Source organism: Gymnoscopelus braueri (assembly GCF_963280865.1).
Source record: "Gymnoscopelus braueri genome assembly, chromosome: 18".
Classification (NCBI taxonomy): Eukaryota; Metazoa; Chordata; class Actinopteri; order Myctophiformes; family Myctophidae; genus Gymnoscopelus; species Gymnoscopelus braueri.
In genome coordinates this window covers 17473819-17486189 of record NC_137618.1, presented here as the reverse complement: position 1 = coordinate 17486189, position 12371 = coordinate 17473819, and the positions used below count along the sequence as shown (strand labels likewise).

The 12371-nt window shown below is 40.1% G+C and overlaps 1 protein-coding gene across 3 annotated transcripts in view; it reads left to right on the top strand.

The window, feature by feature from the left end:
- col18a1a (collagen type XVIII alpha 1 chain a) overlaps positions 1–12371 on the top strand; it is a 118726-nt gene that overhangs the window by 83468 nt on the left and 22887 nt on the right. For all 3 annotated transcript variants that reach the window (XM_080456470.1, XM_080456469.1, XM_080456468.1), the window contains 11 exons: positions 1665–1740; positions 4913–5043; positions 5923–5949; positions 6362–6568; positions 7582–7608; positions 7751–7813; positions 8391–8468; positions 9117–9167; positions 10239–10361; positions 10524–10586; positions 11388–11432. In XM_080456470.1, the coding sequence (XP_080312596.1) occupies positions 1665–1740; positions 4913–5043; positions 5923–5949; positions 6362–6568; positions 7582–7608; positions 7751–7813; positions 8391–8468; positions 9117–9167; positions 10239–10361; positions 10524–10586; positions 11388–11432 (891 nt within the window). The remainder of the gene's footprint in view (positions 1–1664; positions 1741–4912; positions 5044–5922; positions 5950–6361; positions 6569–7581; positions 7609–7750; positions 7814–8390; positions 8469–9116; positions 9168–10238; positions 10362–10523; positions 10587–11387; positions 11433–12371) is intronic.

Genomic DNA, 12371 nt, shown 5'->3' with positions numbered 1-12371 from the left:
GGTAGGTGTAGATCTCAGATCATCAGAGATCGTCAGGGTCTGCGAGACGCTATAGTGTCACAGACCCTGGTTAGCCTGTTACTGGGTTGAGGTCAAAGGTCAAATCTGAGAAAAGTGAATTGTAGTGCAAGCAAATAGTTCAACACAAAGGCATTATGATATGAACAACAGCCCCTAAACGCGCATGCACGCACACGCACACACACACACACACACACACACACACACACACACACACACACACACACACACACACACACACGTCCGCACACCCCTAACACACAGCCTTGAGCTTGAAACCTGATATCTGATCACTGGTGTTTAGTTCAACAGTGCATGTCCAGCTTAAAGGGGTTTTGGAGCCTCCATACACAGCATAAGTGCATAAAAATGGAAAATGTAGTAAAGAAGTCAAATAAAGCCTTTGATGTTGCGTTTTCATGTTGATCCAGCTGTATCTAGAGATCACTTCACATTATTATAGAGTTATGGCGGTGTAACAACTTTTTACAACTTGTAGTGCAGATGAGAGCGAGAGAGACAGAGAGAGAGAGAGAGAGAGAGAGAGAGAGACATTGGTGAATGTGAGTTCAGTCAAGAATACTTTCATTTTGTTTACTCAAAGGCCCTTAATAAGGCATGCATAGAAAGAGGTTGCATAATAGGAGCCAGACATGAAATGTCTGCCAGCGATTAGCACGTGTGATTACCAGAAAAATAACAATAAAACAGAAAAAAAAGAAAAGACTCCCATCTCCCCAAACCGCTGTTGCCTTCAGTGTTTTCTTTGTTGGCGTTGCACATGTAGAATTAGCATTGTTTAATCAAAGCACAGTGAGCCAAACCTAAAGTGGTTTCTAGAGCTGCGAGACAGACTTTGTTAGTGATGAGAGAGCTTTGGCTGCAGAGAAATGCATAAACATTCATACAGCTGAATGGTAGCACAACGCTAACACAGAGCTGGGATCAGGACTGTTTGTTGGGGAGGTTGGTTTGGGATTGACATTGAAAAGCACGGCCGTGTCGCACGCTGAAAATAGCAGGTCTACAAGTTCACAACATGATGCAGCGCGATGCGCTGTAGATCTGCTATTTCCGGTAACATTTTGCTATGTTTTGTGTTAATTTTGGTTAAATATTGCGTTGAAAATGCAATATATGCAATATATCAGTAGAAACATGTAACTGCCAGAGGAATGCGAGCACTCGTCACAGTCTTTTACTGGGTGCACGGTTAAAAAATTATTCAACTAAAACAAAAAGATCACCAGCACTCACTTCAAGTACTTTTAGGATATTTTATTGTCAGACACGGGCAGCACAACAAACTGACACGTTTTGGCGTGAGCCGAAGCACATTTGTACATTCTGTGAGTTACAAGCGGATAAATGAACACTAATGATTTTACAGTTTACACTTTGGATAAAAGCTTTTTTTTTTTCAAGATTTACAAGAAGTGAACACGTTTTTTGTTCACTTCTTGTTTACACTATCTATAAACCTGTTTTCTATCTCTCTCCCTTTGCTCCCATTATACCTCTATCCTCTCTCTTCTCATGGAATACTACAAAACGCTGGAGTGCGCACGATAAAAAAAAAAATTCACCCACTGTTTTGTGATGTGACAGATAAAACTAATTCTGATTTGTTTGTTTTTCTGCAGACACCATCATCCTCCAGGCCGATCCAGCAGCCTCCAGTGACCAGGAGACAGGAAGTGTCTGTAGAGAGAGAGACAGGTGAGATGACCTGTCCATTGGCATTGCTTCACGCACAACCAGGTTGGCAACAGCTAACCGGACTAATTGATTATAAAAAATAATCTATAAGTTAATAAAATAATACTATTTGGGGAATGTCATCATAGGTAAAATATGTAAAAAATACTGAAAATAGCCGATCTACAAGCTACTTTCACTATTTGTGTATGGCTCAATTGTGCTGCGAAGTGTAATGCTTACGTGCTTACTGCTTAATCGATAACTCGATGAATCGAAAAAGTAATCGATAGAGTAATTACTAAGTAAATAATCGATAGTTGCAGCCCCACACACAACTGTCTTATTTAGTATTTATGGCTGGTTTGGAAAGAACAGCATAAAGTTGACTTGTACTGTCTGTTGGGGCTGGGCGATAAGGACGAAATCTAATATCATAATATTTTTGACCAGATACCTTGATATTGATATCTTGATGATATTGTGAGGATGACTATTTGTGCTTTCACAAAATATTAACACAATGAGATTTTTGAGAAATAATAATCAGGAATGCCTATATAATAACTAAGTGGGTGAAGGCAAATAATAGAACAGCTAGAACAGTCATGTAAGTTCAGCACTGATGCCATCATGATATTACTATCTCCAAAATCCCAGTCGATATCTAGTCTCATATCACAATATCGATATAATATATGTTTCCCAGCCCTACTGTCTATTCATTTTGATTATTTCTACTTTCTTCTGTCTGTGACAAAAAGGAGTGTGTTTTTCAACATATTTAATATAATTAAGATCTCTTCATAGACCCTTTTGTGTAATGGTGATGATGTAGCTGCCATTCTCTGAAGGTGTTGTGAATCTTTTCTAAATGAAACCATCCTGCTTGACATACAAGGTTCATGACAACACACATAGTTACAAAGTTCTCCTCTCTGAAGTTTGAGATTTCAGCATTATGCTTATAATAGACCACTATTGCCATCTAGTGGACATATTGGAAACTGCATCCTCTGAGCTTGGGTTCCATCAGCAGTGAAGCATTGGCATTGTCTGCTATTTGAACACCACAGTAAATCAACAGTACATTAAATTGGAGGATGCTGATGTTAAATCTGGGGAAAAAAAGCCTATTTTCCAGGGAGGAAAAGAAGGCTCAAGGAAATAGACCTTAACTGTCACATTGAGGAATTTAAAGCATAATATGGCTGTTTTCTTTTTCTTTTCTTTTGTAGTAGTATTATTTTAGCTTTTTATTCATTTCGTAATTTGAAAAAAGGCATATTATTTATGCAAAACAAGCACAAATTCTTGATAAGCTGCGAGCGGAGTTCTTGCTTTGCCTCAAGGTTGCATGTCGTTGCTATCGGGTGGAAACCTTGTATGTCAAAACACGAGGGCTTAAGTGAGATTTTCTGAATTTTACAGGACTTTTCATTGATTGTAATTATTTAATTAAAAACAAGATATTTAAGCAATCTATACTTTAATACAGATTAGAATGTAGCCAAGGAATGTAGCCTAATGTTGTTTTTCATTAAATTATTGAAAAGACCGATCGTCAGACCAATTGACAGACCAATCAGCAGACAGACCATTAAACAGAGGTTCAACAAACCGATCGACAGACCAATCGACAGACGGAGCATAAATCAGGCTTAAAATGGTTTTGTCTCGTCATGAATCTTTGGTCTGAATTAGGCTTTAGGCAAGCATTTGTAAAGCCAGGGGATGCACAGTTGGTTTGACCAGGCTGTAATTTTCTGCATTCAGTCTCACATTGGGTGGAAAATAGCAGAGTTCAATCAGCAGAGGAGAGGACAGATAAGATGCAAGGAGAGAGATTCAAGGCGCTAGCATGGATCCTTGCACCATCCTGGTGCTTTGTTTCATGAAAGTGAAATACTGTGGGAAGTTGCATTGCTCACCCTCATAATGAACTTGCATTGTATTTTTGGACTATAAGATTGTTGATGTACACCTTCTGAATGATCAACGGTGGTCGGGGGGTCGTGTTCCACTCAAGCTCTGCTCAAAGCTGTAGTGAATTATATACCCTATATTAAAATTAGCTTAAGTGAGGACGGGCGGGCACCATGACTCAGCCATGTACTCCATAACCATATAAGGAGTTCCCAAAGCAGCTACGCCCAAATATGGAGTATGTTGTCTAACCTCAATGTGTCGTCATGGCATCAGGCGCAAACAAATCAGTCAGCTCCATATATGGGCACAAAAGGGGCATGCCCATATATGGGCATATACTGATGACGTCAGGGATCTCCATATATGGGCATAAAAAGGACAAGGACTGACACATACAGAGATCTCCATATCAGTCGGATCGGCGGTGCGACGTAGGTGTGAGGGCTGCGTAGCCTGCGTAGCCTGCGTAGCAGTCCAAAATCTAGAACCTCTAGTATATATATATTTGTTACAATACGTGTTAAATGGTAATAGTAATCATTAGTGTTTGTTCATTAACAGGGGCATAGGATAGACAAGAGAAATTGGAAGTGATTACACAAAGAAGTGAGCAGGTTGCACTCTCCTGATTGGATGAAATTGGCAACCCACCTGAAAATGTATTTTCTGTTTGTTAAATAGCTGGAGAGATGGGTAGACCCCTGTTACTGGACAAACACTAATGATTCATGATTACTATCAGAATATAGAGCGTTTTAACATAAACACCTTTTGTTTTAACCACTTACACTATCATGAACCACTTAATCCCTATATACTTTCTTGTATGGTCAATAGCGAAAATAGCCAATGTACAAACTCACAACACATCGCAAAGCGACGTCTTGTGAGCTTGTAGATCAATTCCACCCATAACGACACTCCCAAAACAGGGACACCAGGTGGTTAAATGGAGGCTCGTTCAAAGGGTAGAGTCTGAGGTCACAGTGGGAACGGGATTTACCAGGAAATTCTTTCTGGATGCCGTTGTTACAGGTGTTAACTGCTTTGACCTCCAACGCATCCTCAAGGCCCATAAATTGCACCAGCATGGAATTCTATCTCCAACAAACAAAAAAAGAATACATTAATTTCCTCCACCTTTGGGGACAGTAAACGTCCTGCTGCGTGTTGTTCGGGACACGCCACGCCAGTCATTAATCATTTTTCGAGGAGTCTTTTCATCAGGGTAATAACAGCGTAATGCGTTCACATTGTTTTCCAGGGCGGCTGGGCGGTACAGGAGCCAAAGGTGACCGAGGAGACAGAGGAGACAAAGGAGACAGGGGTCCTATCGGGCCGAAGGGAGAATCATCGTCCAGCTCGGGCTCACGGGGTGGAGCGCGTGGAGATAAGGTTCGAACCCTGTGATTATGAAATATGTTCCACTGATTTGGGACATATGATACAGTATACATACTAGTAGTCGATTAGCTCCTAATGATTATTCTTTCTATACTTTTTGGATTAATTGAATAATCAAGAAGTGTGTTGTTGTTTTTGTTTAATAATAAAAAAATGGTTAATCCTAGTCTGATTAACTAAAATGTTTACAACGATGTCACAGAAATAGTGAAAAAAGCCGATACAAGCTCACAACGTGTCGTGATGGGATGCGTTGTGAGCTTGTAGATCAGCAATTTTCACCACTTTTGAAAGTCAGTCAATTCAGATTTGTGATTATTTGATTAAAATCTATAATATTTTCTTATAATTGCTTAAATTGATTTGTTAAGTTAAAAGTTGCACCCCTAATACATACCATCTGAGACTCACTGCATACCAAAGCTGTTTGGCTGGATTTGACCATCTTGAGGAGGTTTGGCATTTGGCACAGTAGGAGGAGAGATGCCAGAGGGCAAGAGCCTTGCAGAGGCAGAGATGGTTGCTTCACCATCTGTGAGATCAAGCTGTGTACTACTCTACTCTGCTGTGACCACATTTCAGGGGGACAGGGAAACCACTAGAGGGAGCAATATGTTATGATTTTCTGTCTAAACATATACATGAAAGCCAAGCATTTTTTTTCTCGGAAACTCTCAGATTGAAACCATTCGTATTTTTTTGTAGGGCATTGATCTGGCATTAAAGGGGTGGAGGGGGGCTCATTACGTTTTTCTTTTCAGCACAAAAACATGGGTTTCCCTAGCCCACACTAGGCTTCACTAAACATGTGTAAAGTGGAGAATTAAGTTACTTTTCAACCTTAACATCATTTGTTTGTATGTGTTCCAGGGAGAACCAGGAGAAAAAGGAGGGAAGGTATGTTTTAAACTGATAATTCCTTTTATTGGGTCTAAATCTTTTTGATTCATTCGATTTTTTAATGGAAGTGGAAGCAGACATGCAAGTACAGTTGACTCGCTCTTGTCATCAGACAAATAATCTATTATTTACACTCTATGTCATGAACCCCAAACTGGATCGCAATATCAGATCAAAGATCATTGAAAAATTAACACAACTTTCAAGACATTCTGCCAATTAAAGCTTGGCAAAATGTTGAAAAACTGTACAAAACAGGTACAAAAATGGATGGGGAAAAGCTACAGAGAAAGCTACAGAGAAATTTCACAGGAAAAGTCACACTTCATACTATGATGATTGTAATATATCATATCATTCGATTTGTATTTAACACAAACAACCAATTTTCATGGTCATGTCTTTCTAGGGAGGTGCAGGGTTTGGCTACCCAGGGACGAAGGGAGACTCTGGCCCAGCGGGGCCCCCTGGCCCCCCTGGCCCTCCAGCGCCCACCCCGGAGCTGATGGAGCGCAGTGACGGCTCAGTAGTAGAGAGGCTCCCTGGCCCTAGAGGACCACCTGGAGCACCAGGTGTCCCCGGCTCTCAGGGATCACCAGGAACCGATGGAGAGGCGGTGAGTAGATTGCTACGCAGTACGCACCATAACCACTTGAGACCTGTTGTATACGTTCATCTTTTTTGCTATAAATATAAAATATAGTTTTTTTTTGGGCGGTGAAACCGCCCCTATAAGTGAGGTTTGGATATTTGTACAACAAATCCTGCGCTGTGATTGGCCAAAAATGTACAAAAATGTACCCCGCCTAAACCTGCACCGTGATTGGCCAATCACAGTCTATTCAGGACTGTGATTGGCCAGTGTCACATGACACATGTGCATAGCCCTATATAAGAAACCATAACTTAAAAAAAAGTTATGGTTTCTTCCATCATAAAGAGTGTTTCAATAAATGTATTTTTTTTTGTACATGATTGGTTGACTCCATTCAGTATTGTGATTAGCTAGCAAGACACCGCCCACTTCACACAGGGTGTGATTTTTAATGTTTATTTGAATAATTGTATTCTCAAGACGCGTGTTTTGCAAAATACAACAGCTCAGCTTGTTATCATTGATTCATATCATTGACCTGCTATTTGATCACAATCATCTGTTGTTTGCCAATGCTATGTATTAAGCATGACCTTTTCCAAGTATCATTCTGAAAACAAGACATACAGTAGAGTTTAATCACAGTGTGGCCTCCATAGTGTGCAGTTTGTGAATGAAGCCGCACAAATCACGATGCAGTGTTCAGTGGTGAAGCTGCACTATGCAGGCTGGCTGCTTGTGTTCCCTAGTGTGGTGACTTTATATTAACCTCATTTGGCCAAATTAAATAGTGTTAAACACTAATGAAATATGTATGTAACTTACATTTTATAATGGAAGGCAAATGGGGCAGGGAATAGACTAAAACCTTGCCGAAATGTGGCTATATAGATACGTCATAAATGTCACAGGCTGGCCACATGATGTCTGAGATCCACATTGGAGCCATGCTGTTCCCATGTAGATCCCGAGACCCACATGATTTTATTTTGAACATAGAATCACATAGTTTTGTTTTCCATGTCTGTCTACAGGGGGATCCTGGTGAAGATGGCAAAACGGTACGTTTTTCTTAATTAATGATATTTCAGGCAAGCTGCAAACCATGGAGACATGGAGAAATAAGATGGAATTTGACTTTTGTGTAAGGAATCTTCATGGCTTTAAACAGTATCAACTTAACACGGTGGTCTTTGAACACAGGGTTCTGTCGGACCTCCAGGTTTCCCAGGAACTCCCGGCGACTTTGGACCTAGAGGACAGAAGGTACAATATTCCACCTCACACTTTTTCAATGATGCAGGAGAAACAGCGATACAATTCGGTAACAGTCCAGGCCTTTAGCTGAAGCTCTTAAGTCATCCCTTGTTACCCTGTTGTGGAAATCTGGAAAATGGTGTCTTTGTGGAAATGAAAAGGCGTTATTTCTGGACAACCATGTACAACCCTAACGTTCCAATGGTAAATTCCAATACTCAAATTTCTGTCTCCTCCATCCTCCGTCCTCCAGCATGACCCGAAAATCGTTTGCGTCCATGTCAAACAGCTACATTCCTAAAGAAATTAGAGAAATAGAGCATCCAATACAACATGATATCTGACCTGTAAGCTGTACCGTTACCAGTGATCATGAAGCAATTGACGTTGGTTCAAAATGACACTCGATTGATCGAGGAGCGTTCCCATTCTCAAGCGGAAACTGATCGATTCCTCCGTCCTCGCAGCTAATCCTCGTCTCCTTCCTCAGGGGAGGGACTAAGGCATGAGGAAACAACGCGAGTGAAGGACATGAGGATAGAAGGTTGAGTATTGGAATTGAGCTAATGTGTCGTCCTGTTCACAGGGAGAGCATGGAGATGGCCAGCCTGGCCCCAGAGGGCTTCCTGGACTACCCGGACCCCCTGGACCAGGATCCAGATCTGTGAGTATACGCACGCACGCTAGCGGTGGGACGATATGGGTACCTCACGATACGATATATATCACGATATTAGGCCCACGATAACAATATATATCACGATATTCGACGATATTCGATATATTGCGATATCACAATATTCAATATATATTGCAAGAAATTTCACCAACGATATATCACGATAGTCCTTGTATTCAATTCATAAACACATAAAATAGCACCAAACAGTTCAAAATCATCATTACACAAATACAGAGTAGGAAAAACAACGTAACACAAACTATTTTTTTAATTTTTTTTATATCGATATTTTTCGGCAGTATATCGATTAGTTATCGCGGGAGAAAGTATCGCGATATATCGCGATATCGATATATTGTCCCACCCCTAACGCACGCACGCAGGCACAGGCGCACACGCACACAAACAAACACACACACACACACACACACACACACACGCACACACACACACACTCACACTCACACTCACACTCACACTCTCACACACACACACACACACACACACACACACACACACACACACACACACACACACACACACACACACACACACACACATTGATATGGAAAAGGCACTGGGTTTACAATAGACGGCATTGTGAAGATGTGTTTGTTTTCTGTGTTTCAGACCTTTGTGGACATGGAGGGCTCAGGATTCCCTGATTTGGAATCTATACGGGTGCGTACAATGCAGTTACAACAACAACAATAATATTAATAATAATTATTATTATTATTATTACATTTATAATAATAATTATTATAATTATATATTATTATTATTACTACAATGCAGTTCAATAGAAGAAGGCAACATTAGGTAGGGCAACACAGGTAACAGCCCTCAGGTTGCAATGACGGAGGTCAGGATACACAGATGTACAGTATTATTATAATTATACTGTATGCGTATAGGTAAACATCGACTTTGAGGCTGAACTAAATGCATGTCATTTTTAATACAGCCTAGTGAAGATTTGCTGATACAAGAGTCACAGCTTAAAACAAAATCCCACCTGTGTTTTGGTGTAATAATTAATTTGTTGTTTAAACAGTTTTGGACACAAAACGGTAAAACTCAGCAAGTGAACTGTCTCCAGTGACATCAGAATCACTGTGTTGGCATAGTACAGTGGCTGTATGAGAATTCACCTTGGCGCAGAACATGCTGTATCAGCAATCGGGTATTATTATTACTAGTGAATCATTTGTCCAATCTTTCTTGCAGTGGTGGAAAAAGTACTCCATTATTTTACTTAAGTAAAAGAATCAATACTGCAATGTAGAAATACTCGGTTACAAGTAAAAGTCCGGAATTCAAAATGTACGTCATTAAAAGTACAAACGTATTGGTATCAAAATGTACTTAAAGTACCAAAAGTAGAAAGTACTGGTTATGCAGAATGTCCCATTACACAAGTTTTCAAATGTATGAAATCTCTTTTGAAAATAGCAGATCCACAAGCTCACAATGTGTCAATACGCATTGTGAGCTTTTAGATCGGCTATTTTCAATTGGCCGAAATGTATATAGGGTTGAAGTGGTTAATGTATGTTTTCGTAATAATAATCTAAATCTACAAAGTAACTAGTAACTAAAGTTTTAAAATAATTGTAGTGGAGTAAAAGTAGAATATTTGCCTCTGAGATGGAGTAGAAGTACTGAAAATTTGAAATACTCCAGTAAAGTAAAAATACCTCATAATTGTCTTAAGTACAGTTACTTTACACCACTCCTTTCTTGTTGCAGGGACTGCAAGGTTTACCTGGCCCCCCGGGCCCCCCTGGTCCTCCAGGACCCGCTGTCGTTGGCACCGGAACAGGCTCTGGGGCATTGGGACCCCCAGGACAGGACGGGGCCCCTGGTCGAACTGTAGGTGTCAACCTATGTCAATTAGAAAGCCACTAACCAAATAGCTCCTATCATCCTCACCTTGTCTGAGTAGAGATGCCTAATGATTATTTAACCTAATCATAATGTATAACTTAATCAAATAAACGTCCTGTTTTTGAACTGAATATTTTGGCCCCCCAGGGCCTGCCGGGTTCGCCAGGTGTCGATGGCTTCCCAGGACGTCCTGGCCTCAACGGAGACAAGGTACCGAACAAATGGAAATCCCATTGAAGACGATTGTTCTTTGTCTCTTTCCTTTTCCTGTGCTTATATAACATTATAAATAAGCCATTAGCAGCTGTAAACCAGATCCAGAAAAACATGTAATAACCGCTGTAGACGGTAGACCTATCAATTGCATTTGAATACTGTATGTGTCTAAGTGCTCAACATGGGATCTCTAAAATTGAATGCTTGCCCATTGTACTGGTTATTGTCAGTGGTGGAAAAAGTACTCACATTTTGTACTTAAGTAAAAGTATCAATACTGCAATGAAATGAAAATGAAATACCCTTTTACAAGTAAAAGTACTAGTATTCAAAATGTACTTGAGTAAAAGTACAAAAGTATCGGCATCAAAATGTACTTAAAGTACCAAAAGTAAAAGTACTCATTATGCAGAATGTCCCATTTCAAGTTTTCAAATGTATAAAAATCTTTCGAAAATAGCATATCTACAAGCTCATAGATCGGCTATTTTCAAATGACCCGAATTTAGATAGGGCTGAAGTGGTTAATGGTTGCTTTGTAATAATAATCTAAATCTACAAAGTAACTACCGGTAGTAACTAAAGTTTACATATAATTGTAGTGGAGTAAAAGTACAAAATTTGTCTCTGAGATGTAACGGAGTAGAAGTAAAAGTACAGAAATTGGAAATACTCCAGTAAAGTGAAACTACCTCAAAATTGTACTTAAGTACAGTACTTGAGTAAATGTACTTAGCTACTTTACACCGCTGGTTATTGTTCATATTTTGTCTTGTTATATCCTTCACACCACAGGGTGACTCAGGAGAGCTGGGACTTCCAGGAGCGCCTGGAGAGAAGGTTGGTTATGACGGTTTTATTTATTTATTTTTCAAACCTAATTGTCTTCGTTGACTAGTTTGCGTGGGGGTTTACTTTCCAGGATCTTGTCTCGCTTATCCTTGTGGTGGCAATTCCAATGAAAAATCTCTCACAATACGTTTCCTCTGAGAAGGGTTGAGAAGCATCCAGAGATAACATCTGATGGTCAAATCCTTATTTCGTCGCTGTCGGGTGGAAACCTTGTATGATCAAAACTGTAAATTTACAGGAAATGGGAAAAAAATAACCTGTGTTCCAATGGATCCAATGTAGTTATTATTTAGTCACAAGCTCTTGTCAATACTTTATTGGGTCAATATTTATAAAACCCACAGATACACTTAACCACTTTCACTAGCAATAGCAAAAAATAGCCGATCTGCAAGCTCACAGCTTGTAGATCGGCTATTTTTGCTCCTTTTTGGGACACTGTAGTATGACGAAGTAGGGCATTAATTTACGAAAAAACTTAAAAAGTTGAAATATGGACATACAAGTTTTCTGCCCGACCGCAACGATTTCATTATTGCAAGGGATCACATGTGGCTCTAAAGCCTAGTTCAGACCAAAGATTTGCGGCAAAACCGTTATAGAACCTGTAGATAAAAATCACAGCGGTCTGAATGAACCTGTCAGTGGTCGGCTGACACGTGGCCGACTTAAGGCCTTTGCAGACAGGGTGGGATTAGTCAATCAGTTTTTACCGCATGCGAAAAGACGCACAAATCGAACTGGGCTCGATTGAAGAAAAGAATACGCATCGCCGCAGCCACTTGCCGCACGGCAAATTCGGAGCCGGTGTGCATGAGGTCATAGAGAACCATGTGTTCATTAAAAAAATGATATTGTCCGTTTTTTCCGTGCGAAAAATCGCACCCTGTCTGCAAAGGCCTTAAGTCTCATGAAATTCGACTTGTC